At 52.9% G+C, this 24,435-nt stretch overlaps 1 protein-coding gene and 1 long non-coding RNA gene across 2 annotated transcripts; one reads left to right on the forward strand and one right to left on the reverse strand.

Moving 5' to 3' along the window:
* Positions 1 to 4,050: 4,050 nt before the first annotated feature.
* Positions 4,051 to 13,524, reverse strand: CALM3 (calmodulin 3). The gene is made up of 6 exons (XM_032485732.1): positions 13,342 to 13,524; positions 8,904 to 8,934; positions 6,568 to 6,711; positions 6,295 to 6,401; positions 5,877 to 6,012; positions 4,051 to 5,741 (listed from the first exon to the last, which is right to left on the reverse strand). Exons 1-6 carry the CDS (start codon positions 13,342 to 13,344, stop codon positions 5,713 to 5,715), a joined length of 450 nt encoding a protein of 149 aa, XP_032341623.1. The 5' UTR covers positions 13,345 to 13,524; the 3' UTR covers positions 4,051 to 5,712.
* A 140-nt stretch (positions 13,525 to 13,664) lies between these two features.
* Positions 13,665 to 18,631, forward strand: LOC106728500. Its single transcript, XR_004322293.1, has 2 exons — positions 13,665 to 14,207; positions 15,731 to 18,631. It is a non-coding gene; the product is annotated as an uncharacterized LOC106728500 (long non-coding RNA).
* The last annotated feature ends 5,804 nt before the right edge of the window (positions 18,632 to 24,435 follow it).

Raw genomic sequence — 24,435 nt, forward strand, 5'->3', positions numbered from 1 at the left:
CCACTGGGCCTCACATCTCAGGGGCCTGCCCCCTCCTCTGCATCCCACTGTTTTTCTCAGATTCCCACCAGCTCTGGCCTGGAGGTCTACACCGCTTGCTAGGGCGGGGGTTTTCACACAACTCTCGCCCCCTCTGCCCACACCCCCTGCAGGCTGATTGGAGAGCTCCTCTCTCTCCCAGCTGGTTCTGGATCCCTGACTGCCCACGTAGCCTCTCCTCTGTCTGCCATGGTTCTGTCTGGAGGTCCTGTCGCCGAGCTCCAAGGGCTCCTACTGCCTGGAGGCTAAGGGCCAATTCCCATGCTCCCTGCTCAGCTGAGGTTTCCCCAAACAGTTGATGACCTTTCGGGCCTCCACTTCTTTGCTCACTGAGCTCACCCTTCCTGTAAGAGTATTTCCTCTTCTCCATCTGTCAAAACACCCTTGCCCTTCAAGGGCCTGCTTAGGCTCTTCCTCCTCCTTGAAGACTTAATCACTCCTTTCTTTGGTGCCCTCAGTGGGGCTCCATGATGGCCGTCCCTGCAGTCTGCTGTAGCTCAGACTTTTTTGTTCATTCTTATTGAGGGCTTATTGTATATCAGGTTAGTCCCCGTGATGGTGGGGACAGGGCATTGGCCTTGCTTTCCTGGGGCTCACAGTTCAGAGTAGGCAGGGCTGGGGGTTGGTGGAGTCTAGGGGGACATCAGGGAGGGCTTCTTGGAGGAGGAGATGCCTGAGCCAGGACCTAAGGATTGGAAGAAAGTGAGCCAAGTAAAGAAGAGGGTTTCTGTTGTGCTTACAGCTTCGACTCTGGCCTCTGATGACTTTTTTCCTTTGCCTCTTGTTCATTCCTTAATTCAACAGCCATTCCCTTGAGCCTGCTCTGGGCTCAAGACTGCTCAGTGCTTGCTGGGAAGATAGCAGTAACAGACACCGCCTTAGCCCTACCTCGCTCACAATCCAGTGGGGTGACAATTTAATAATCACAGAAGATGTATTATAATAAGGAGCAAAAATACAAATTTACAAGCTGTGAAATATACCAAGAACACAGTGTAAGGGAGGCGCCTGCCCTAGTCTGGGGTTGGGGTCAAGAAGTGACACATTGGAAACAGGTCTGTCTCCCTTGAGACTTTATGTACTTTTGACTTCATTTCTTCACTCACTTCTGACTTTGGAGCACCAGGCTTGGCCCATAGATGAAGCACACACACCTGTACACACCCTGGCGGGTCTCTAGGAGTCTCAGATCTTCTTGGGCCGTCTATAGTTACTGCCCCACCTGCTGGCCACACTGGGAATGACAATTAGAAGTGGTCCCAGAGCCACTGCCTTCGACAGCATCCCACTCCGCTGGAGGAAGTGAGGGGTACCTGGATTTCCCTCCCGTGGGCCCTGGTTGGGCAATTCCTGACGTGTTCCCTGGTCTAGCCACTTTCTTAGAACAGGCTCTGAGCTGACCCCGCAGATCTGTGAGCCTGAATTGGAAATGACTTCCTCTCCGTCAGCCCCCTCCCAGTGCCTGCCCCGTGTCCATTAGAAGCTCAGAGTGCCTTCTATGTGTCTTTGATTTTAAAGAATGTGAAAGAGAAGTCATGATTTTTTAAATAATGCAGACTGTCTGGGAGTAGTCGTCTTTCAAAAGATGGGGCCCAAGGAGGGAAATAAACGAGGAGCAGTAGCCAAGTGCAGGAAATTCAATGCGGTGGTTAAGAGTGGGCATTTGGGATGCAAATAATCTGGGGTTCCCAGTCCCAGCCCAGCCACTTCCAAGAAGCATGGTGTAAGAGGCTTTACCTGCCCGGGCCTCCATTCCTTTCTTGTCAGCTCTTGATAATTTATCTCGTGCTCACCTGCCCACCAGGGCGCACACACGTCATAAATGGGGATTGAATTTTATTAGGACTTCACACTGGCCTGGGTGAGAATTAAATTGGATGATGTCTAGAAAGTGCCTGGTGCAACCCTCTGAGGGGGATATTTTTATGATTCTCCTTTTAGAGACGATTATTATTCTCCATTTTGTAGACTGGTAAACTGAGGCACAAAGAAGTGCAGTCACTGCTTCAATATTACCAGGTGGGAAGTGACAGAGGTGGGACCTGAGGCTCAGGAAATGTACAGACAGGGCAGAGAGTGGTCACACTGGGTTTGGAGCCCGATTCTGAGTCACCAAAATCTGTCTTCTTCTCAACTAGAAGACCAGAACTTTCCACAGGTATCCTGGCTGCTTCCTGGCTGCTAAGAGGGCCACTTCCATCTCGGACCCCACCACGGTGACCCCAGCCTCAGCCAGGCCTTCCCACTGCTCTCTCTGGCCTACCTGAAGTCATCTTTTTTGAAGGGGAAAATTTTTTAAAAAAGACCATTTCCTCTAAAGGCAGGCAGCTGAGAGCATGGACTCCTTGGGCCAGATCTGGTTAAAATTCAAGCTGTGCCACTTTCTGCTTCATCACCTTGGAGTAGTGTCTTCCCTTCTCTAGGCCTCAGTTACCTAGTCTGCAAAATGGGGACTGATAACATCCAGCCCAAACGGTTGCTTGAATGAGTCAATGAGATCGTGGGTTCAGAGCTTAGAGAACAGCCTGTGGAGTAGGAAGCACCCAACAAAGAACGGCTCCTGCTCACTGGGCACTCGGTGGGCACTGGGCTCACCCTGGAAGTCAGTGTTGTCACAGCTCCATTTTACAGACAAGGGCAGAGAGCCATGTACCCAAGGCCACGCATACAGTTAAGTGCTGGAGACAATGGTCGGCCCCAGACCCCAAGCTCTTACCTGTGACACCTTCCCATCTCTACTGTACCAATGCCAAGCTACAACCAGATGGCAGAAGAGGGCACCAAAGCTGGGGCTTTGGAAAATGGCTTGCTGGTCTCAACTTCCCCTCCCCCAGCGCTGGGGTCTGGTGACCGGCCCACACCAGGAAGATCCAGCCGAGACCCATCTCCTCTCTGCCAGGGGAAGGCCCCTGGGGCTGGGTCCTGCCAGGTTCTCCATCTTTCCAAGGCCAGGTGAAGGTAAGCAGCCTTTTTTTTTAATTGAAGTACAGTCAGTTACAATGTCAATTTCTGGTGTACAGCATAATGTTCCAGTCATGTATATATATAAATATATTTGTCTTCATATTCCTTTTTCACTAAAGGTTATTACAAGATACTGAATATAGCATTTTTATTCCACTGGACTGTCTCTGCTTGCCTCCCACCCAGCCCCTGAGGTCAGTGTGAGCAGTTCAGATGCTAGACCATGTCTATTAACCATTCACTCCCCGTGCCCTTGACAGGGAAGGACATAGGTTGTGCAGTTGGGGGCAGGGCATGTGTATTTTGTGAAAAGCTGTCCCCGCCTTTCTTCTTCACACCGCAACTTACCTTGGGGAGGTTGAGCTTTCTATGGTTTGTGGTTGTTTGGGGCTTTTTCTTTCAAACCTTAGTCCTTTGCCCTCTCTGGGAACTGATTACAGCTGTGAGCCCAGGAACACGCCTCTTTTCTCCCCAATGTGTTCAAACTCAGCAAGTAGGCTGCCTGATTGACACCGATCACCCCTTTGCCAGAGCGGCCTACGGAGACTCCCCGCCTGGCCTAGGCCCAGGTCTGCTCTACCGTCTCGATGGTCCCTTGGACGACGCCCTTCTCCCCCCCACCCCCCCCGCACACCTAGGGGGCTGCTCACCTCTCAGGCTCTGCTTGCTGCTGCCTGCCCCAGAACTGGCATGCCCCCAGAACTAGAATCCCCTGTGACAAGATCAACCTGCCTCAGGCCTTCTCAGTTCTCACCTTCAGTCATTCCTGTGACTGGCGCCCCCTACTCACTCGCCCAGGCAGGGCTGGTCTCTAGCTGGCCCATGGCGAACACTCGTTGCTGACAGGCCCCACTGCCAGGACAGAATCCTGCCCTCAGCGTGCAAGCTGGCCGGGATGGGAACTCTGTCCGGCTCAGAGGTCCCCGCTTGGCTGCAGTGATGAGAAACAAGTCTTTTGAGTGAGCATGGAGGACGGGCTCTTCCAAGGCAGGGCTTTGGGCCTGCGCATGGAGCAGGCCCAGAAACCAAGACAAAAGAGGAGCCGAGTCAGGTAGTCACTGTATTTTATTGGAAAACATTGATATATATTTTTCTTCACAGCTTGAACTGAACACAATATTGCCCGGTTTAAAAACAAAAAACAAAAAACCAAACCAAAACCAAAACACTCCGAAAACATCCACAGCCTCCCGCCTACCTGCCCTTACCCTCAGCTCTTGGCTGGGTCTCCCACTATGTTCCATCCCTCCCCTTCCCTCCCCCAGAGGCTGGGCACCAGAGGGTGGATGAGAAGAAATTCCCAAAGCTGAGCAGGTCCCAGGAAAAGCCATTTGATCAACCAGGGGGGTGGGGGTGGGGGGGTGGGTGGGACAGATGAACAGAAAAAGGAGAAACAAAGAAAAATCCAGATGACCGAACTGCCCACATTGACTTACTTGTCCCAGAGGCGAAAGTCAGAAGCAAGGTCACGGATCATGCTCTCCGCTGGGGGGCGTGGGGGCAGGCAGGTGGGCAAGGGGGGAGGCAGGCACAGAGACAGCACAGATGTGAGGGAGCCAGCCAAGTCACCATGGGAAGCGGGAGGGGCCGGCCGGCCAGGGAGCAGAGCTGCCGGTCCTCAGGGGCCGCTGGCTGACAGGACTGTTTTATTGCAGGTATGTTCTCTGGAGAGCGTGGTGGGGCGCATCTTCCCTCTCCCCGCCCCTCAGCTAGCCCGGCGTGGTTTCGGACAAAATTAAAGTTTTAAGGGGCATAAAGGAAAAAAAAAAAAAGGAAAGGATAACCAGCACATTACAAAGCGGCCATCCCCACGTCCATTCTGAGGAGGGGACCTCAATGCAGGTGGGCGGGGCATCACAAGGAAGCGGCATGGGATGTTAGCACCAGGTATTTACAGGGCAGCTGGAGATCGCTTCAAGAACACGGGATGTCCCATATGCAGAGGGGCCAAGTGAGCAGCCCCCACCCGGCGCCCTATCTCAGGAAGCCAGTCAGATGGTTTCAGAAGAGCAGCCAATGGGATCTGAGTGTTGTCTACTCTGCCCAGCCCTTTCTATGAGTCAGCCTCCTCAAGTGGTAAAAGAACACCAGCTTTCAAGACTCCCTTGCCCCTTGACCTCCTTCTGGGCCACATCCAGTCAACGCCACAACTCTGGTACCTCCCCCCACCCTCAGTCCTTCTGGAATGCCTCTGTCAGCACCCCTGCCCCAGGCTGCTGGGATCTGCACGTGGAATTGCAGGGCCGGTTGCATGCAGCAGCAAAAGGCGTGCTCTTCTGCCCAGCCAAGAGCTTCGGCCCCTCCCTAGCAGGTCCTGGGACAGGGCTGGCGGCCACCCTGGCACCCAAAATAAGATGACAAAGGAAAGGAAACAAACCAAAACAGATGAGAGCCACCCGGGCTGGAAGAGGAGGGGAGAGGCCCCCCTAAGGGGGAGGGGGCTCATCTTATGAATGCATCAGGCCTTGGAAGATGTGGATGGAACACGGGGAGGGCAAAAGGAAGAAAGGGAGGGGCATGGAAGGAGACTCAGGAAGAAGAGAAAGAGCAATCATGCAGCTTGGGACAAATCTTTTGTTGCTTTATCAGATTCTCAGTCAATCAATTGGTGTTTGCTAGAACCGGGATACGCAGGGGAGTGTTGAAGAGAGAGCGCGCGCGAGAAGAGAGAGATTGAGAGGACGGGCATCACCAGCTGCCCGGGGGCCTTCACTTCGCAGTCATCATCTGTACAAACTCTGCGGAGCGAAATAGAGAGGGGAAGTCAGCAAGTAAGCAGGGCTAAGCCCCAAGCTGCCCTTCCTGACCCAGGGGAGCTAGGGGTGTGTCCCCAAAGCCATGACTCTCCAGAGACTGGGCGGGCGTCGGCTCACCTTCATAATTGACCTGGCCGTCTCCATCAATGTCGGCCTCTCTGATCATCTCATCCACTTCCTCATCAGTCAGCTTCTCCCCTAGGTTCGTCATGACGTGGCGCAGCTCCGCGGCGCTGATGTAGCCGTTGCCATCCTGAGTGTTGGGGGAGAGATGAGGACTTTGAGCTCGAGGCGGCCTGGCTCTCCCTGGAGGCCGCGGGAGAGAGGTGGCAGGACAGGGGCTGTCAGTCACCCCCACTCGGAGAGGCAGGGGGCTTCCGGAGGTGGCAGAGCACGTTGACCGTCAGGCTGGTGCTGGGACCCAGGCCTCCCAGAAGTGGTGACTCAGTAACTCTAGTTGTGCTGGGTGTCCTGAGCCCCGCCTGTTCTGTCTGTCTGCTGGAGGCCCAGAGCCACTCTGGGAAAGACTGCTTACCTTGTCAAAGACACGGAATGCCTCCCGGATCTCCTCCTCGCTGTCTGTATCCTTCATCTTTCTGGCCATCATGGTCAGGAACTCCGGGAAGTCAATGGTCCCGTTCCCTGCAAGGTGGGAAGGGAGTTGGGAATGCTCTGGGCCTGGGCAGATGGGAGATGACCCTAGAGCCCTGGCAGAGGAGACGCTGGAGCACCCATCACTGGAGGAAGGCTGCCCATGGTCATAAGGGTGACCAGGAGTGGGGCTGCCCACCCGCTTCATGGGGCTCACCATCCGCGTCCACCTCATTGATCATGTCCTGCAGCTCGGCTTCAGTGGGGTTCTGTCCCAGGGATCTCATCACTGTCCCCAACTCCTTGGTGGTGATAGTGCCATCTCCATCCTTGTCGAAGAGGGAGAAAGCCTCCTTGAATTCTGGGGAAAAAAGAGCATGAGTCAGAGGCTGAGGACACGGGGAAGTCCCAACCTCAGGAGACAGGACCCCTCCCTTGAGGAAGGCCGAGAGAGCCAGGCTGCCTCAAGGAACCAGAGCGAGACTTCAATTCCAGCCCAAGCCTCTCACCTCCAGACCCAGGGCAGACCCCTCCCTTCTTTCTGTCAACAGTTCTGGGCACCAACTCTGTGCCAGGTAAAGGCACCTGTTCTGCGAGCTTAGCTCAGCGCAGACAGAAAGGAAAATGGGCTGACAGTGGCCTTGGATCAGTCTATACTGCTTTTTGGTCTCTGGCTTCAGCCTCTCCCTCAAATGATGAAATGGACCAATGTCATGGTGCAGATGAGAGTCAAGGGAAGTCTATGTCTAAAGTATGCCAGCCAAGGTCAACTGGCTAGGAAAGGAAGTGCAGGGAAGGGGAGCCTCTGATCGGTGCCACATCCCTCCTGACTCGTACCGCCAGCCCAGTTCCCTGCTTTCCAGAGGAGCCGAGAGCTGTCCGTGGTGGAGTGTGGGGGTAGTCGGCAGCAGAGCACGGCTGATGGACGATGCGTGGGGTAGGTGGGGGAATGGAAGGTGGGGGGATGGCTGCCAAGCCTGGAGGATGAGGAGCTAGTGGCGCTGAGTGGGAAGGCCACAGCTGGGGACGCATCAAGAGCGGAGAGAGAAGCATGCAGCTCCTGCCCTCCCACTGGGCCCATTCTGGCACCTGGTGCTCCCTACCCCCAAACCCTCAGAGAACAGATGCCTGGAAGCCTGTTCCCAGAGGGCGTGGGCTGGGGTGAGGCGGTGGACAGTGTGCTAATGGAGCGGGGGGATGTGGAGCATGTGTTCGTGTTACCCGAGGGCAGTTGGGGTTGTGGGCGGCAGGTACGGTGGGAACCACACATACAGTTCAGCAGCCGCTGGGCCCTGGAGAACTGTAAAAAAAGTCTCCTCGGGGATGCTGGCGCCTCCCTGTGCTGATGCCTTGTTGCTCTTTGGTTCCAGGGGAGGGAGTGGGTCATGTGGGTGCCCTGGGCTCACAATCACTAAATAACAAGGCGGTTCTCTGGCCTTCCTTGGTAGGCCTCCATAGCCACCTGGGGCCAAAGTTTTTAGAAGCTGGAAGTGTGACTGTATTGTAGGCGAGGGGACGAAAGAAGAGAAGGCAGGCCCATTCCTGCCTCTTCCCACTTCAGAAGCTGGGCATTAGGTACTTGTCACGTGTAGCCCGTTGAACTTGACAACAAAGCTGGGGTTTGGGTGGCTGCTGGGGTCCAGGGGCTACTCTGTGCTGGCATGGCTCTGGATGTGAACTGAGGGCTGGTCTCTGTCCTCACAGCTCACAGCCTGGGGTGACGGGGACAAGGGCGACTTTTCCACACACAGCAGATCATGCAGCTGTGACTTTCTGGGCTTTGGAAGGCAGGGGGCTACAAAAAATGAATTAGATGGGATCCAAGGATTTCTTTCAGCTTCCTGGGAGATATGTAATGGTTTGTTTGTTCATTTTAGTTATTTAGCCAACAAAAATTTAGAGGACCTACTATGTTTTAGGCACTGAAGATACAGCAGGGACCCACCAAAACAAAGACCTCAAATAAGGACTCATCTAGTGACAGGAGACACAGCAGGCAGAGTTACCATAAAATAATTCCAGACAGTGAGAAAGGCTACAAAGGAATAGAGGGACGTGATGGAGAGTTAAGGCAGGCTGTCTATGTGATGGGGAGTCAGGAAGGCCTCTCCAAGGTGACACTGGAGCCGAGACCCAAAGGATGAGAAGGAGCTGCCCATGCAGAGCTGGGGGAAGGCGTTTCTGGCGCAGGAAAAAGCCAGCACGTGCAGAGGTGGGAGTGACAAGCCATCTCCTGGGCGGCTCCTAAAGTGGGCCAGGAGCTCTGCAGCCCCACAGGGAGGCAGGGAGCTCACCTTCTAAGCCTAACTGGCAGGAGCTAGGACAGACAGCCAGGCTCACCCTGCCACTGACTAAAAGGACCCACGGCCAGGAGAGGAACACAGCCGCTACCGCCAGCTCAGGACCGTGGGGCTCGGTGTTATGAGGGCACTGGTGTGCTCTTACACACACAAGTTCATCTTTCGGATGCTCCTCCCGGCCAGAGTAAGGTTTGGCTGGGGACACAGAGGCCTTCCCATGGCAGGGTCAGGGGAGCGAGGGAGGCGAGCTCACCTGCGATCTGCTCCTCAGTCAGCTGGTCAGCCTGGAAAAGCAGGAAGGAGAAGGTTAGTAACGGGCTGGCCAGCCCGGCCATCACAAATGCATCTTCCTTGCTCAGCCCGGCCCCTCTGGTGAGGCCGGTTCCACATGGCATTCGTGTACCTGGGCAAGGCAGGTCATGCTAGGGCCAGGGCTCGGGATAAAGTCTGGCGATTTGAGCAGCTGGGGACTAAGGTGGGCTGGAAACCCAGGCCTGCCTGACACGGGGCTGATGAAGCCGCCCAGACCCCTACGTTTCCAATCCTGCCCAGGGCTCTGGAGCCACAGAGGGTGGGAAGAAGTGCCGCCCCAGCCCCAAACCAGCTGCAGCAGCACAGCATCTCTGCGTCAGGCTGCTGGGAGCCCCAGGGGCTGACTGAAGGGAGCAGTTGCCCTAGAGGCCTAATCAAGCAGCTCTAGAAGGCTCTAAACTGAAACAGGCCAGTGCCGGGTAGGGCAGAAGGAAGATGTCTGGGGCTCTTCACTAGTTTCTATGTCACTAATTTGGAGGCACCAAAAATTCTCCCAGCTGGTGGCTCTGAGGTGCTCCAAGCGCCTGAAAGAAGCCCCGTCGGGCCGGGGCCAGCCCCCCACTCCCTGCAGCACTGGGTAGGCTCAGGGCACCATTCTGCTGTTTCTTTTGGGCCAGCAGGCCAAGTGTCCAGGAGGGACTGCGGCAGGCAGCCGTGGCAGAAGCTGTGGACTGAAGTCAGCTTCCCCTGCTGTGCTGCAGTTTTTAACCCTTGCAGCCCTGGCTGCTCTGGGGGCTGGCCAGTCAGTGGTAGGCGGCCCTGGCTGCATGTGGGGTTTGCTTTGGGGTGGGGCAGAGGAGGAGCAAAGGCGAGCTAGCATGTCCGCACTGGTGTCCTGGGAATCAGCCAGGTCCAGGGATCCTCTGGGGGAGGAGTCGGGGGGTGGGTAGCTGAATCCCAGGGTTTAGCTTGAGGCAGCAAATGAGAAATTTTCCTTGGTTTTTGTAAATGATGCCAAGAAGGCACCACTCTCCCCAGACCGCTGCCCCCTTCCTTTATTTCCTTTCACTATTAGGGGGAAAGGGCTCGCCGTCTACAGCAGGGTTTGAGCTTTGAGTCTGAGAGCCCCCAAGCCGATGCATACCACTGTGTGTATTTGCATTAATCTACACAGAGGTTCCAGAGATTCTGTGGAAAACTAGCAACAACCACCTCCCCAACCCCATCCCAAATATTAAGAACTGGTCACATAAGAATTGGTCTAAAATGTCTTTTTTCTTTTTAAAAAACATCTAAGGAAAGAGAAACTTGAGGCCAAGCCCCTAATAGGCAGAATGGGAGGGGAGGGAAAATCAAAGTGATGATGACAGAGGGGAGATGGCAAAGGGAGGGGGAAGCAGGAAGGTAGGGAAGGAAAAACACCGCACGTGCACATTCTGGAGAAGTCCAAAGTCTAAAGAGAAGGTTAGGAGACGCTTTGGCATTGCTTCCCCAAAAGACCCAGGCTGACAGGCTCCTGAATGCCCACCTGGCAGCCCCTGGCCCACAAGCCCCACGCTCCACCCACTTCCCTTGGCTTCCATGGGCAAAGAAGTCTGAGCTGATCCCCTAGGTGCTGACACCGGAGGAAGCTGCTCAGGGGAAAGTGAGAAGAGAGGATGGGCTTCCGGTTACCAAGGCCAGGCAATGCCAGGGGAGGGGAAGAGGCATAAAGAGGGGAGAGCAGCAGCCTGGAGAGGAGGGCTGCCATCCCCTCGGCTTTCATTCTCCTCCCCTGGCCTAGATGGAACAAGCTAGTCCAAGCAGGGAACTTCGCACCCCTTCCACACCACGCTGCAAGAAGCCCACTTCTCCCTGCCTTCAGGCAGCACTGTCAGGGGCTGGGGCTAAGGCGGTTGGGACAGGCTGCAGAATGCCCGAGAGTGGCTCTGAAGGCTGATGTCTGCCGCTCCCCACCGACTTCCCACTGATGAGCTGCAGGGCGCAGAGGAGGCACTGCCACTCTGTTACCGGGTTGCTGCAAATAGGCGTGGCTCTGCCTGGAAGGCCTGTCACACACCTCTCCCTTGGGGGTAGGAGACCCTCTCCCCCGCTTGGGAAAGGGAAGGTCCCAGCTCCCAGCTAGAAATCTCAAAGCCCAGCTGCTGCTCAGAAAACTGATCACCTGCAAAGCGATCACTGCTGGGGACCCCTTCTCAGGGCTTCTTCCCTTCTCAGAGCTGAAGATTTTCAGCTTTCACCAACAACTGCCCCCAAAATAACCCAGCTGGTCTCCTGCTTCCTTATCCCTCGTCTTAGGCTCTAGCAAGGGCTGGACAAGAGAAAGAAAAAAATCTTGGGATGGGGGAGGGAAGAGAGTATTATTTCTCTGCCTTGCCCCAGCCCCCAGCCAAGGCCAAACAGCAGTGTTAGATGAGATCAGAAACCAAGGCCAGGGCCCCTCACCCGGGCCAAGGAGGAGCCACAGTGCTCAGGCCAAAGTCCAAGGCCAGTTAACAGTGACTTGTCCCACCCATACCTTGCTGATTACAGATGGAAAGAGAAACTAGTTGGAGCCAAAGCTCGGGTCCTATCTGGGAGGCAGGGGACCTCTTGGCACTTGCCAGTGATTCTGGGCCCCTTTAGCAAGGTTCTGCTGGGGGGAAACGGGGTAGCGGCGAGAGGAGCCATCAGGTCTGTGTCAGCAAGTATGAGATCTGATACACAGCAGCGGCTGCCTGTTCTCCCCAGCCTTGCCAGGGAGGATGGCTGCGCACGGTTCTGAGGCTGAGCCTGGGGGGGGCCGTGGGTGTTGTGGGTGGCAGGGACTAGGAAAGAACTAGTCTGCTGGTTTTTTCTCAAAGCTCGAGCTTTGTGGATTAACAGAAGCACCCATGGACGGCCCCGAACAGAACAAGTCGCCCCTCAGGTCGATGAAGGGGTCCCTCTGGAGGTCCCCTCTGGTCCAGCTCTGCAGCCCCCACCCTGAGGCCATAGGAACAAGCGCCCGATTGTCACCGACGCCACACTGTACTGCACTGTCATTTGGCACAAGTGAGGAGATGCAGAACAGTGTATGGAGCTGGAGACCATGAGAAAACCAGCACTCCTGTTTGGAAAAAGCAGCTCTCGGTCTGAAAGGGGGCAGCGAGGAGGTGAGGTTCAAGGCTTAAAAAGCTGGCTCATTTGATGCATCCCAAACTTTGATTCCCCCACCCCCATTTCATGCAGCTTCAGTGCGCAATAGGGGCTGGAGCAACTCCGCCCACCTGCCCCCACTGCCTGGTGCCTTCTGCCCAGCCCTGTTCTTCCTGGGAAGGGGACTCTAGAGCCCCTCCCTCTGGCCTCTGCAGCCCACTCCCCATCCAGACTGAACAGTCATCGTCCCAGCTTTGCCCTGGAAACTTCCAGGGAGCTACCCACATCCACCTCCAAACCAAGGCCCACTCTGGCTGCCATTCATTTTTCTCCAACACATCCCCAGATCTCCTTTTACCTCACCTCTCACCACCCAAGCCAGTTCTCTCCCATCCCTCGCCTTGGAAACCCACCTCCTCGTGGACCCAAACACAACACTCCTCCCCCTTCCCCCTAAAACCCTAACCTCCCTTCCTAGTTCAATAGCCTTAACCCACTAGTAACCTCAACCTTCTCTGGCTGTCCCCACCCCCCAATCAACCACGAGGTCCCCTGTTCTCCCACCACTGGCAAGCACTCCATCCCCTTTTAACCATTTCCCTGACCCCAATCGTCTTCAGTCCCCGCAGGCTTCAAGAGCATCTTCTAACCTCTGCTGCCACCCACCCCAGGCTCTTACTCGCACCTCACCCTCCTCCTCCTTCCTCTGCAATGTCGGTCTTTGGAGAAGCCCCTTTCTCCCCTCAAGGGTCTGATCTGCAGAAGTGATTCCCCCTTCCCCTCCAGGGGCACCCCTCCCCACCCAGGCCCAGCTACCCACGGCCCCCTCCCAGGGAGCTCCCCAGCAGCCAGGCTTCCCTCTGATCCCCCTTCCCTGCATCCTCTCACGACCCAAAGCCTTTATCAGAGCACAAATCACCCTCTTCCCTAGCCAGTGTTTCTTACCTCGCTCTCCTGGAACCCAAACACCCTACCTTAGAGACCAAACGCCCCATCCTGGGTCCATAAGCCCTTCCCCTCTGAGGGTCCAGATGCCCCATCCTGTGTTCAAATGCCCCCTTTGAGGGCTCAGGTGCCCATTCTGGGGTCTAGACACCTCATCTGGTGCTAAAGTCGCTTTTGGAAGCCCCTCACCCCCCATTTGGGAGCCAAACGTTCCGCTCTGTATTCGAATGCTCCCGAGAAGGGGACAGAGAGGGATTCAGGGGAGCTCGCCGGGGCCCAAACTCCCCCCATTCTCGGTCTACTTGCGTTCTCGGGGGTCCTGCCCCGCCGCACCCGCCTCAGCGCCCCCAGCTTCGGCAGCCCTCAGCCTCACTCACCATGGCGAGGCCCGGGGTGTCCGGAGCGCGGGGATCAAGGTTCCTCCGGCGGCGGCAGCAGCTGCAGCAGCTCGAGCTCCGCCGCGCGTCCGCGCCTCCACACTCACTGCCCGCAGCGCGCGCCGCCGCCGCCGCCGCCGCCCGCCCCAACGGTCTCTCAACGGCCGCCGCGCGCGCCCCGCCTCGCCCGGCCCCGCCCCGCCCGGTCCGCGCGCCGCCGCACTGCGGCTCCCGCGGATCCCTCCGCGCGTCTCTCCCCACCGCCGGGCCCGCGGATCTCTTGCTTTCACCCTGCTCAGGGCTGGGTTTACGGCCGGCCGCGCGCGCGTGTACCCGCCGCGGGACTACTTTCTGTCGCCGCGCGCCCCGCCCCCTGTGTCCACTCTACTTTCCTCCTCGGCGGAGGGGCACCGCTCGGCGGTGCGTGAAGCGTCCCTGTGTGAGCCGTGCCTCTATTGGGCCCGGGCCATGGCGGAAATGAGAGCGCGGTGCCGATTGGCCCGGCCTTCCCTGCAATGCGTCAAACTGGGGCGAGCCACTGCGTGGTGGTGGTGAGGAGTCTGAAATGTGTGGCTGTGTGGAGCTGTGAGGCGTAACGAGGCGAAAGAGAAGACTGTATGACTGTTAGAGAAGCAAATACATCGTCTTCGTAGCCAAGGAGTGATAAAAGGGCTGATGAAAGATGCAGAAGCACTTTCTCGGCTCTCCCCTCTAACAGATAGAAGATGGTGCAATCCAAAATGCTGGTCTGGAAGCCCCGCCCCCAACTGGGCCTTACGTGGTGGCGGGGTCTTCAAGGTTGGGGTCGTCATCTAAAGGTTCCGCCCGTCGGGGAAGGTGTCTGCGCTCTGAGACACACTCCGCAGGTTTGCAGAACCCCTATACCCGCTTCACTCGTGATTGGCTCTGGGTCTGTGAAATTGGGGCGGCCCCAGACTGCCTCCAGGACCAGGGCATTCATTAAATAAGCCTGACTTGGGTGCCTGCTGTAATGCAGGGACTTGCGCTTGTTTGGGCTGGGGAGACCAAACTTTCCAGGCATTTAATCAAATGGAGATTACTTCATTTTTTCACATATTGGTACTCAAGAACCATCCAGTTTAAATGATGGGGTCCCAGATGTATAGAACTCTTCAAAAAGAATTAATGCTTTTCTGTCTTTATATAAATTGTGTGTAACTTGTAAACCTTCGTCACATCTTTTGCACCCTGACAATGTAGGACAGCTTAATCTCAATCCCTTCACTGCCCCTCTTCCAGTACAGAAATGGCTGGGACTATATGCAGCAAAGATGATTCCAGGGGTCCCTATTCATGTCTGTAACCATTAGACTGTAGTGCATGGGACCATTTGCACAGATTTCTACCACTTTCTTTTCCTTCCTGGCGAAAGCGTCACAGAGGCCAAATCTCTGGAGGAGATGGCTTTATGCTCTGAGCTCAGTGCATGTTTTACCTTGGGGCATCTGTCCTTGTGGATTAACCTGATGTAGTTTTTTCCGTTCATGTGGTGCCCATCCTAGCTTGGGGCAGTTCTGTTGGGAACAGGGACTGTGAACCTGGAAGACCCAATTGTAGCAGCTTCTGCTCCCACAGTGGCAGGGAACAGCTCTGGCACTGATGGAACTAGATGTTAACCACAGTGGGCCTGAGGCACCTGCCAGCAACACCAATACTGGTTCTTGCTGCAGATCCTGCTCTGGTCTGTACTCCTGTCACCTCAGTCTTCACCTGAGCCCCACTGGATATTCTTTTGATTTCCGTTTTACAAATTTGGACACTGAAGTTGCAATGGACAGATAGTAGCAAAGCTGGGATTTGGACACTGGCCTGCCTGGCTAAGATATTGACCTTGGTGCTATTCTGCCTCTGGAATTACCCACTGAGTTATCTGGAGGTCTTTGGTAAGTCATTCAATAAGAGGCAGTTCTAGCCCATGGATCCTTAAATATCCTCCCCACCCCAAGAGATACCGTCTCCCCAAATGACACTTTTTGTCCTCAAAACACTTCTTAGTTTCTCGTATTCTTAGACTGCCAAGGCCAAGGCTAAGGCTATGTAGGGCCTTCAGCTTCCCATCCTTCCCCAGGAAAACACTCCCTCCTACCAGAGAGTAAGCAAGGAGAGATCAAATGGGGGATTTCACCCTAATCTGTGCTGCCTTCAGGAGTATGGCAGGTTTTATTTTCTGGAGATGGCCGCAACAATGTCTCATAGCCTGTATGCTCTTCTAGAACCTTGCCACTCCTGCATCAATAGTGGACTCTGTGTCTCCTTCTTGGGAAACTGAGAGGGTCTTGGTGACTGCCTCAACCAATAAAATGGAAGTGATGTTGTGTAATCTCAAAGCTAGCTTGTAAAAATGCAGCATACTTCATTGTTCTCTTAGGACACTTGCTCTTAGAATCCAGCTGCCATGTTGTTAGGAATCTCAAGCAGGCGGAGGAAGGGGCCACGTCAGGAGGAAACAAGGTCTCAAGCCCTCAGTTCCAGCAGAGCTCCTGGAAGACAGCTTGCACCAGTGCACCATCTTGAAAGCAGACTCTGATGTTCTTCAGGTGATACAGAGTGAAGCAGAGTACTGTCACGGCTTTCTCCAAATTGCAGGTTTGTGAGCAAAGTAATAATTGTTGTTTTAAGCTACCAGGTTTTGGGGGATGATTTGTTATGCAGCAGTAAATAACTGGAACAACAACAACAAAAAGAAAACCCAAGCAGCTGCGAGTTGTCTCTTGGTATCCACAGGGAATACAGTTCAGGACATCCCATGGATACTGAAAGCCTCGGATGCTCAAGTCGCTTACATGAAATGGTGTTGTATGCATATAATCTATGCACACCCTCCCGTATACTTTAAATCATCTGTAGATTACTTATAATATCTAACACAGTGTGTGTGCTATGTAAATAGTTGTTGAAGCATGGCAAAATCAAGTTTTGCTTTGTGGAACTTTCTGGAATTTTTTTTCAAATACTTTTGATCCAAGGTTGGTTCATCCCATGGATATGGAACCCATGGATACGGAACCCATGGATACAGATGGCTGACAGTAATCAGAAAGTGGCACAGCTGTTGTCTAGTCCCAGAAAGAGCTTTTTGCACTGAGTCAGGCCTACCCTCATATCCGAATCCTGTTTCTCTTCCTAAATAGTGTAGTGCAGAAGAATTGAAGCCTTGGAGTCAAGCAGACATGAGTTCATAATCCTGGTTCCCATACTTCCTGGTTGTGTAACCTTGGGCAATTTAATGGGCCTCTCTGACCTCAGTCTCCTCTTCTACAAAATAGGAGCAATAATAATTTTTCTTCCCAAATCTATCAGGAGGGTTTAGTGACATTATGTATCTTAAGTACTTAGCCAAGAACATAGCACATAACAAGCACTCAACAACTATTAGCCATGATTCCCCAGGACTATTTATTATACGGCTGGATGTTGAGAGGCACTTGCTAGATAGACTCTTGAAGGTAGATTAGGAGCCTTCTGAATTCCACCATGCTTCCTCTATGCTGAATTTCTCTGCCTAGACTCTGAGAGATCTGGGTTAAATAACTCATGGTCCTTCCAGTTTCTGGCTGTGTGACCTGGGGCAAGAGGCTTAACCTCTCTGGTTTTCAGATCCTCATCTCCTGAAAGGGAGGAGGACATATTCCCTCCTTCAGGGGTTGCAGTGAAGACAGATAGTGTGGAAGGCATAATATAATGCCTGGCACACAGTAGGCATCCATAGTGTGTGCTGAGAGAGGGAGGGGATATTCTCCTACCCTCTGCAGAATCTCCAGGGATCTCTGTCCTGGCTCTGCCCTCTGCCGCAAGCCTGACCAGGTGAGTGGTGGTGGTGAGCCATCCAGAGAGGGAGGGAGGTCTCCTAGCAGGGCCAGCCCTGTTGTTCTCCCATTCCCCACCAGCGGGCGCTCTGATAAAGTTAAGATTACAGCTCACCGCCATCACCCTGAGTGCAGCTCTACCACCATTTGTGCAGATCTGACTGTGCACCGGGCTGAGAGCCTTGGTTCATTTAAATCAGACAGGATTCTGAGTGTCTTTGTTAAAAATAAGGAATCTAGCAGAATTATAGGCCTTTATTTCCTTTATGTTTGTGGGAGAAAAGTGCCAACGATCCTCTTCTGATTGAGAGAGAACCTGCAAGTATTTATTCCTTTTAATAATAGAGATGATGTTATTCGCCATGGCAACAAATGATCAAGGACAACAACCAATCAAAATTGCAGGCTTCTCTGGGAGGTTATTTTTCTCAAGATATGGCAACAATTTCTAGGAGACTCTCAAAGACTCTTTTGTTCAAGTTATTCCTCAAGGACAGTCTTAAATGAACAGACCAGGTTGGCGACAGGAACTTAAGCCTCCAGATTGCATGGGAAAACCAGATGGGTATTTTTGGGAACATTCTCTGTTTCTTTATGGGGCAGATTCTTTAGATGGGCTTTATGATGCAAAACAGTATCTCTCTGTGTAGCTGCAGGGAAGAGAGAACATCTTCACCTCTTTTTTACATTTTAAACATTTTATTAAAAATTAAAAATCACTTTTTCACACTCCCTTTGTTAAGAGTTGGGGACTTGCATTTTAAAGAGCTGGCTCTGAACCTCCTTGGTCAGTATCACAGGCAAAAAGCAGGCCTGGGGAGCTCAATTTTACTGGCAGAACTTTGAGCAATTTCTCTCAACAGTGTATAGACATCTACGCAGTCATTCCTCAGTGTCCTTACAGTTTTCCAGAGGAGCTGTACTCAGCGTGGCCACAGGCAGAGAAGCCACAGAATGTAAGTTCTGGAGCCAGGCTGCTTGGGTGTGAATCCCAAGCTGTGGCTGGGCAAGTTACTTAACGTCTCTGTGCCTCAGTTTGCTCATCTGTAAAATGGGCATAAAATAGTACCGACTTGTGATGATTGCAAAACATGTTCACAGATTCTTTACAGCCCTCTTCTGAGAAGGTGGAGTCCAATATTCTTATCCTCTTGACAATGGGTTGGCCCTGTTGGCTTACTTCTCACAAATAGCATGCAGCAGATATGATGCTGAGTGACTTTTGAGGCTGTGTTAGACAAGGTGACACAGCCACTGCCTGAGTCTCTCTCTCTCTCGGGACTTGTGCCCTTGGAGCCCTGAGCCACCATGCTGTCATGGGGACAGAAAAGAAGACAGGTAGCCTCTGGCACCAGACATGTGGATTAAGCAAGCTTCAAGATGATCCCAGACCCAGCCACCATCTGTCTGCAACCTCACAGGAGACCCTGTGAAAGATAATAAATGCTTGGTGTTGTTTTCAACCACTGAGTCTTGGGCTGATTTGTTACGCAGCAGGAGGTAACTTACACACAACCTCAAGAACATATGTGGTCAATGAGATAGGAATTATCATTATGATTACTTTCTGCTTGCTTGAGTGTTATGGACTAAATGCTTGTGTCCCTCCAAAATTCATATGTTGAAGCCCTAACTCCTAACGTGATGGTATTTGGAGGTAGGGCCTTTGAAAGGTAATTAGGTCTATTATTTTGTTCTTTTTTATGACTGAGTAACATTCCATTGCATATATATACCACATTTTCTTTATCCATTCATCTGTCGATGGACATTTAGATTGCTCCCATGTCTTGGCTATTGTAAATAATGCTGCTGTGAACATTGTGGTGCATGTATCTTTCAAATTATAGTTTTCTCTGGATATATGCCCAGGAGTGGGATTGCTAGATCATATGGTAAGTCTATTTTTCAGTTTTTTAAGGAATCTCCATACTGTTCTCCATAGGGGCTGCACCAATTTACATCCCCACCAACAGTGTAGGAGGGTTCCCTTTCCTTCACACCCTCTCCAGCATGTATTATTTGTAGACTTTTTGATGCTGGCCATTCTGACCAATGTGAGGTGATACCTCATTGCAGTTTTGATTTGCATTTCTCTGATAATTAGCGATGTTGAGCATCTTTTCATGTGCCTGTTGGCCCTCTGTATGGAAAATTGGGTTTAGATGAGGTCATGCGTGTTCTAGGCCAGACTTCTTGACGCTGAATCTGTTGGCATTTGGGACCTATGTTAGTTTCCTGTGGCTTCTGTGACAGATGATCAGAAGTTTACTGGCTTGGAACCACACTGATTTATTCTCTGACAGCTCTAAAGTTCGGAAGTCCAACATGGGTCTTAATGAGCTACAATCAAGGTGTCAACAGGGCTGTCTTCCTTTGGAGGGGTGGTTCTAGTGGCAAATCTGTTATCTGGTTCCTTGCCTTTTCCCATGGCTAGAAACCACCTGCTTTCCTTGGCTTGTGGCCTCTTCTTCCATCTTCAAAGCTGGAAACACCAGACCAAGTCCTTCTCAAGCAGCTGTCTCTCTGGTTCTCTCTTCTGACTCCCTCTTCCACTTTAAAGGACTCTTAAGATTACATTGGGTCCACCCAGGCAACCCAGGAGAATCTCCCTGTTTTAGATTGCTTTAGCAGCCTTAATTTCATCTGCAATCCTAATTCTCCTTTGCCATGTAATCTGACATATTCATAGGTTCTGGGGACTAGGGTACCAACATCTTTGGGGGACATTATTCTGTCTGCCACAGGCAGAATCATTCTTTGGGGTGTGTATGTGGGGGCTGTCCTGTGCACTGTAAGACAGTTAGCATCCCTGTCCTCTACCCACCAGCTTACAGTAGCCCCGCCTCCATTTCGACCCCCACTGTGACAACCAAAAAGGTTTTCATTGCCAACTGTCTCTTGGGTGAGCCCCTGTCAAGACCCACTGTTCTAAGCCCTTGGAATCCAGAGGTGGACAAAATAGATAAATTCTTGCTTTTGTGGGCTTTACGTTTTTACAGTTGAGCCAGCACACTCACCATATATTCACTGGGAAACACTGTGTCCCCAGTCTCTCCATTCAGGTTTCCCATGTGTACCTTTGGAACTCGTAACCCACAGTTTCCATGGAATTGCAACCAAGGCTGAAGGGGGCCTGGTGTTCCGGCAGCAGGGCTGGGTGGGAGAGCCACATGGGGAAGCCATCAGCACAGAGATGACTTTGGGACCTTCCCTGAGAAGTGGGAGCTCTCCACTGTCTACATGATTGACAGCTGTCAGCCCCCAGGCTTTTGTCCTCTGCACTCTGGGCATCTCTCTGATGGCTTCTTACCAGCCTCTCTCAGGGCCTCCTCCTCCCTGGTCTGTGCATGTTTCCCGGCTGCCCTGTGCTTAGACCCTCTCAACATCTTCACTTTTTCATCTGATTTCAGTCATCCCCATGCTTCTGTCTCTAAGACTTTTCCTCCCTGCCTGCATCTTTGTCCCCAGCCCAGCTGTATCAGTGTCCTGTTGCTGTAACAAATCACCACACACTAGTGGCGTAAAACCACACAAACATATTATCCGACAGTTTTGGAGCAGAGGCGGTTGACACGAGGTGCACAGGGCTCAAAGAAGGTGTGGGCAGGTCTGTGCTCCTTCTGGAAGTTCTGGAGAGAATGCATTTCCTAACCTTTTCCAGCTTCTGGAAGCCTCTTGCCTTCCTTGGCTCGTGGTCTCTCCCCCATCTGCAAAGCCAGCCACATAGCATCTTCCAGTCTCTCTCTGACCTCTAGTTCCACGTCATGTTTCCTCCCTCTCTGTCTCTCTCTGGCATCCCTCTTTTCCTCATTGTATTCATTTTCTACAGCTCTTGTAACAAAATACCACAAACTGGGTGACTCGGAACTACAGAAATGTATTATCTCATGATTTTGGAGGCTAGATGTCGAAAATTAAGGTGTTGGCAGGGCCATGGTCCCTCTGAAACCTGTAAGGGAATCCTCCCGGGCCTCTTCCAGCTTCTGGTGGTGAACTTGGCGTTCCTTGGCTTATAGTTACTGCATTGTCTGCCTCCGTCATCCACGGCCAGCCCACTGCACCCATCTGGACCTCCTGGGTGAGGAGTCACTGCTCTCCCTCCTGCTCCATCCAAGTGTGACCCACACCCTCTCCGCCTTCATCCTGCTGGCTTTTCTGCACCAACATCAGAGTAGGCAGCACTTAGGCTCCTGGGCGCTGGCATCCCTCCCTCCACCACTGGCTGCCGCTGTTTCCATGGTAACTGCTTTTAGGCCGTTTCCAGGGTCTGAGCATTTGTTCTAAGGAGCCCAGTGAAAACGAGAATGTGTGTCTTGGTTCTCTGGCTGCTTTTGTGACTCAGGGAGGCAGGCCTCATACAGGGAACTAGGTGCCACTCACTCAAGGACCAAGAATGAGGCAAAAAGCCTCAGGAACCTATGGCAAGTGCTGGTGCCAGGTCTGAAAAACCAGGAAGAGCTTTTCCTTGTCCCCTCAAATCCTGCCCTAGCCTTTGGAGCCAGAGGTACTGTCTGGCAGGGCACTTAGAGGCTCCCTGTACCCCTTCTTCTTGGGGGGGAAGGCTTGGAGAATGCTGGGGGGAGGCAGATTCCATAGGATCCTTTGTGCAGAAGCTCAAGTTATCCTGGATTAAGCAGACAAGGGAATTCATTGACTCATTATAAACTTAAGGCTGAATTAGCTTCAGGTATGGCTCGTTCCAGGGCCCCTTCATCTGTTTATTCAGCCAAAGACTCAGGGCCAACTCCCATTGGATCAGCTGAGTCATGTGCCTGCCCCTGCACCCATCACAGTGACTGGAGAGAGAGTGAGTGCTCTGATTGGTCAGGCTTGGGTGGATAAGGGTTAGTGATTCCCAAATGAGCCACCTGGAGGGAGGTGAAGGAGGAGATTCCACAAAGAGAAATGGAGGTGACTCTTAGGAGATGGGAGGTGGATGCCAGGCTGGAAAGCAGGAGACTCTGTCCCAAGGGAGTGAAGAGCAGTAGTGAGACTCACTGTACCTGGATTATGGAGGGTCTGAAAGGGAGTATGTGACCCTTTCCTGGCTGAGGGTGTTTGTTGGAGAACCTCTGGAACCCTGGTTGGGGGAAGAGCACTCACCCATTCACATGCTCACTGAAGTCGTTCCTGCTGAGAGACTTCATTCATTCATTCATTCATTCATTCATTCATTCATTCAGTGCTTCTCTAGTGTCTTTCTGGGATCCACCTGTGTTAAGTCGCTGGGAACAGTAAACACTGAGGCAGGCTGTGCCTCTTGGAGCTCAGAGCCTCCATGATCACATACAGAAGTGAGTGCTAGGAGGGAAAGGCCTGGGCTCTCAGGGAAGGTGGGTTAGAGGAGGTGGAGCTGATTCTAGATCGGGGCCAGCTTCCTGAAACAGGCGACACTGAACTGATTCTGAAGGGAGAAAGTGACCCTCTGTGCAGAAGGGAAAGGGAAGAATTGCTCTTAAGGGGGGTGGTGTACAAAGACCCTTGTGGCTGGATGGTGTCCTGGAGGACAGGACACCTGAAGAGCTGCGGGGAGTGAGGAAAGTGTGACGGAGTGGGGAAAGTGGCAGAGACAGGCCCACGGGGAGTTGTGAGCTGGTCACACTAGGGATGTGGCTAAGGAGCAGAAAGGCTGTTGGGTCACCAAGGCCAGAGCTGGAAGCTTCTTTGCAGTTTAGGTGCTGTGTGACACTGGGAAAGTAAAACATCTCTGAGCCTCACCTTCTTCCTTTGTAAGATACTTCGAGCTGTGTTGAGTTAGGCACGCGGAAGGTTTAGCACACGTCCTTGTGGGGGGTGCAGTAGGGCTTTAAGTAGCCGTTATTGGTATTAATCCTCTTCATTACCATAATGCTTAAAACATTGTTTTTGCAGGTTGGAGGTAATTAGGTTTCTTTCTTTATTTAGTTTTTTGATGAGGGTACTGGGGATTGAATCCAGGACCTCGTGCACGCTAAGCACACGCTTTACCACTTAAGCTATTATCTAACCCTCATAAATTTTTTTTTTTTTTTTTTTTTTTTTTTTTTGGTATGTAGCGCAGGCTGGGTGCTGCATTAGCGGTTTTATGGAGCTCCCTCTAGTGGGGAGCTCAGGGAAGACATGGCTCAGGGAAGAAAGATGGACTAGAGGTTTAAAATTTAAACATCTCTCCTCCCTCCCTCCCCTCTTTCTCCTTGCCATCTTTCCTTTCTTGCTTCCACACACGTTCCCCCAGAACCTGCTTCCGCCTAGCTGGAGACCCAGGGATGACTGAGACAGCCCAGGCCCTGCCCTCCTGAGGTTCACAAACGGATGGAGAGGGAGTGGGGCACCAGAACCCCTCCTGAGTAGAGCTTAACAAAGGAGCCAGAGGGTTTAGGCTAGAAAGAGACTCAGGAGAATGGCAGGACTGAAGTACGTAGGGCATCGTAGGCCAAGGTGAGGAGCCTGTGCTTTCTCCTGAGGGCACTGGGGAGCCATAGAGAGGTCTAGAGTAGAATAGGGTCAAGTTTGTGATGTTACGTGGAAGATGGATGGGAAGGGCGGGTTTGGGGCTGGATCAGGGGCTGGCATGGGGAAAGAAGGAGGGAGGCTCCAGGGCCCAGGCCTCACCCTGTTCCTAGTTTGAGGGAGGAGTCCCCCTCTCGCCCTCGAAGTCGTCTCCAGTCTAGTAATCTGATGGGGGTTCCCAGACCCGCACCTAGGGACCTGGTCCAGGTCTTCAGGCCAGTGTCCCCACAGAGAGCTCGGGTTGGTGTTGGCACCTCTTCAGCCCATGGGGTCCAAGATCCCTGCACCCCAGGGTAGGTTTGGGTTGGCCCTGGTGGGCCTGAAGGAGAATTTGGAGGGTCACGTTGTGTGGGCTATGTCCCTGCAAGGGCAGAAGCAACCTATTGGCTCCCACAGTGGAGATGGAGTGGTAGAAGAGTGAGGGTCACTGGGTCTCTGGACGCATGTCTGGGGTGTATGTCTCTGTGGGTGAGTCTCAGGGGGTCGATGAATGGATTCTGTGCATGTCTCTGGACATGTACAAATTGTGTTTGCGTGTGTAGGTGGGACTAGAATGGCTCAGCCCACGTGTGTGTCAAATGTCAGTCTGTGTGAGTGTGTGAGCATGTGCAAGTGTTTGGTGAGTGTGTAGGTTTCCGTGTGAGTCTGGTTGTGTGTGAGTTAGCGTGTGTTAGTGTGATTGTGACACAGGCTGACAGGAGCCTCATGCCATTCTCACCTTGAACCTAGCAAACCTCCAGCACCATCCTCTTCAGTCCCAGGGGGGAGAGCGATC

This window comes from Camelus ferus, chromosome 9, assembly GCF_009834535.1.
Source record: "Camelus ferus isolate YT-003-E chromosome 9, BCGSAC_Cfer_1.0, whole genome shotgun sequence".
NCBI lineage: Eukaryota > Metazoa > Chordata > Mammalia > Artiodactyla > Camelidae > Camelus > Camelus ferus.

Coding starts and splice junctions, on each gene's coding strand:
- CALM3 (XM_032485732.1), bottom strand. Junction 6,712..8,903: donor GACTGAGGAGCAGATCGCAG/GTGAGCTCGCCT, acceptor TTTTTTCCCCAG/AATTCAAGGAGGCTTTCTCC. Junction 6,402..6,567: donor CAATGAGGTGGACGCGGATG/GTGAGCCCCATG, acceptor CCCACCTTGCAG/GGAACGGGACCATTGACTTC.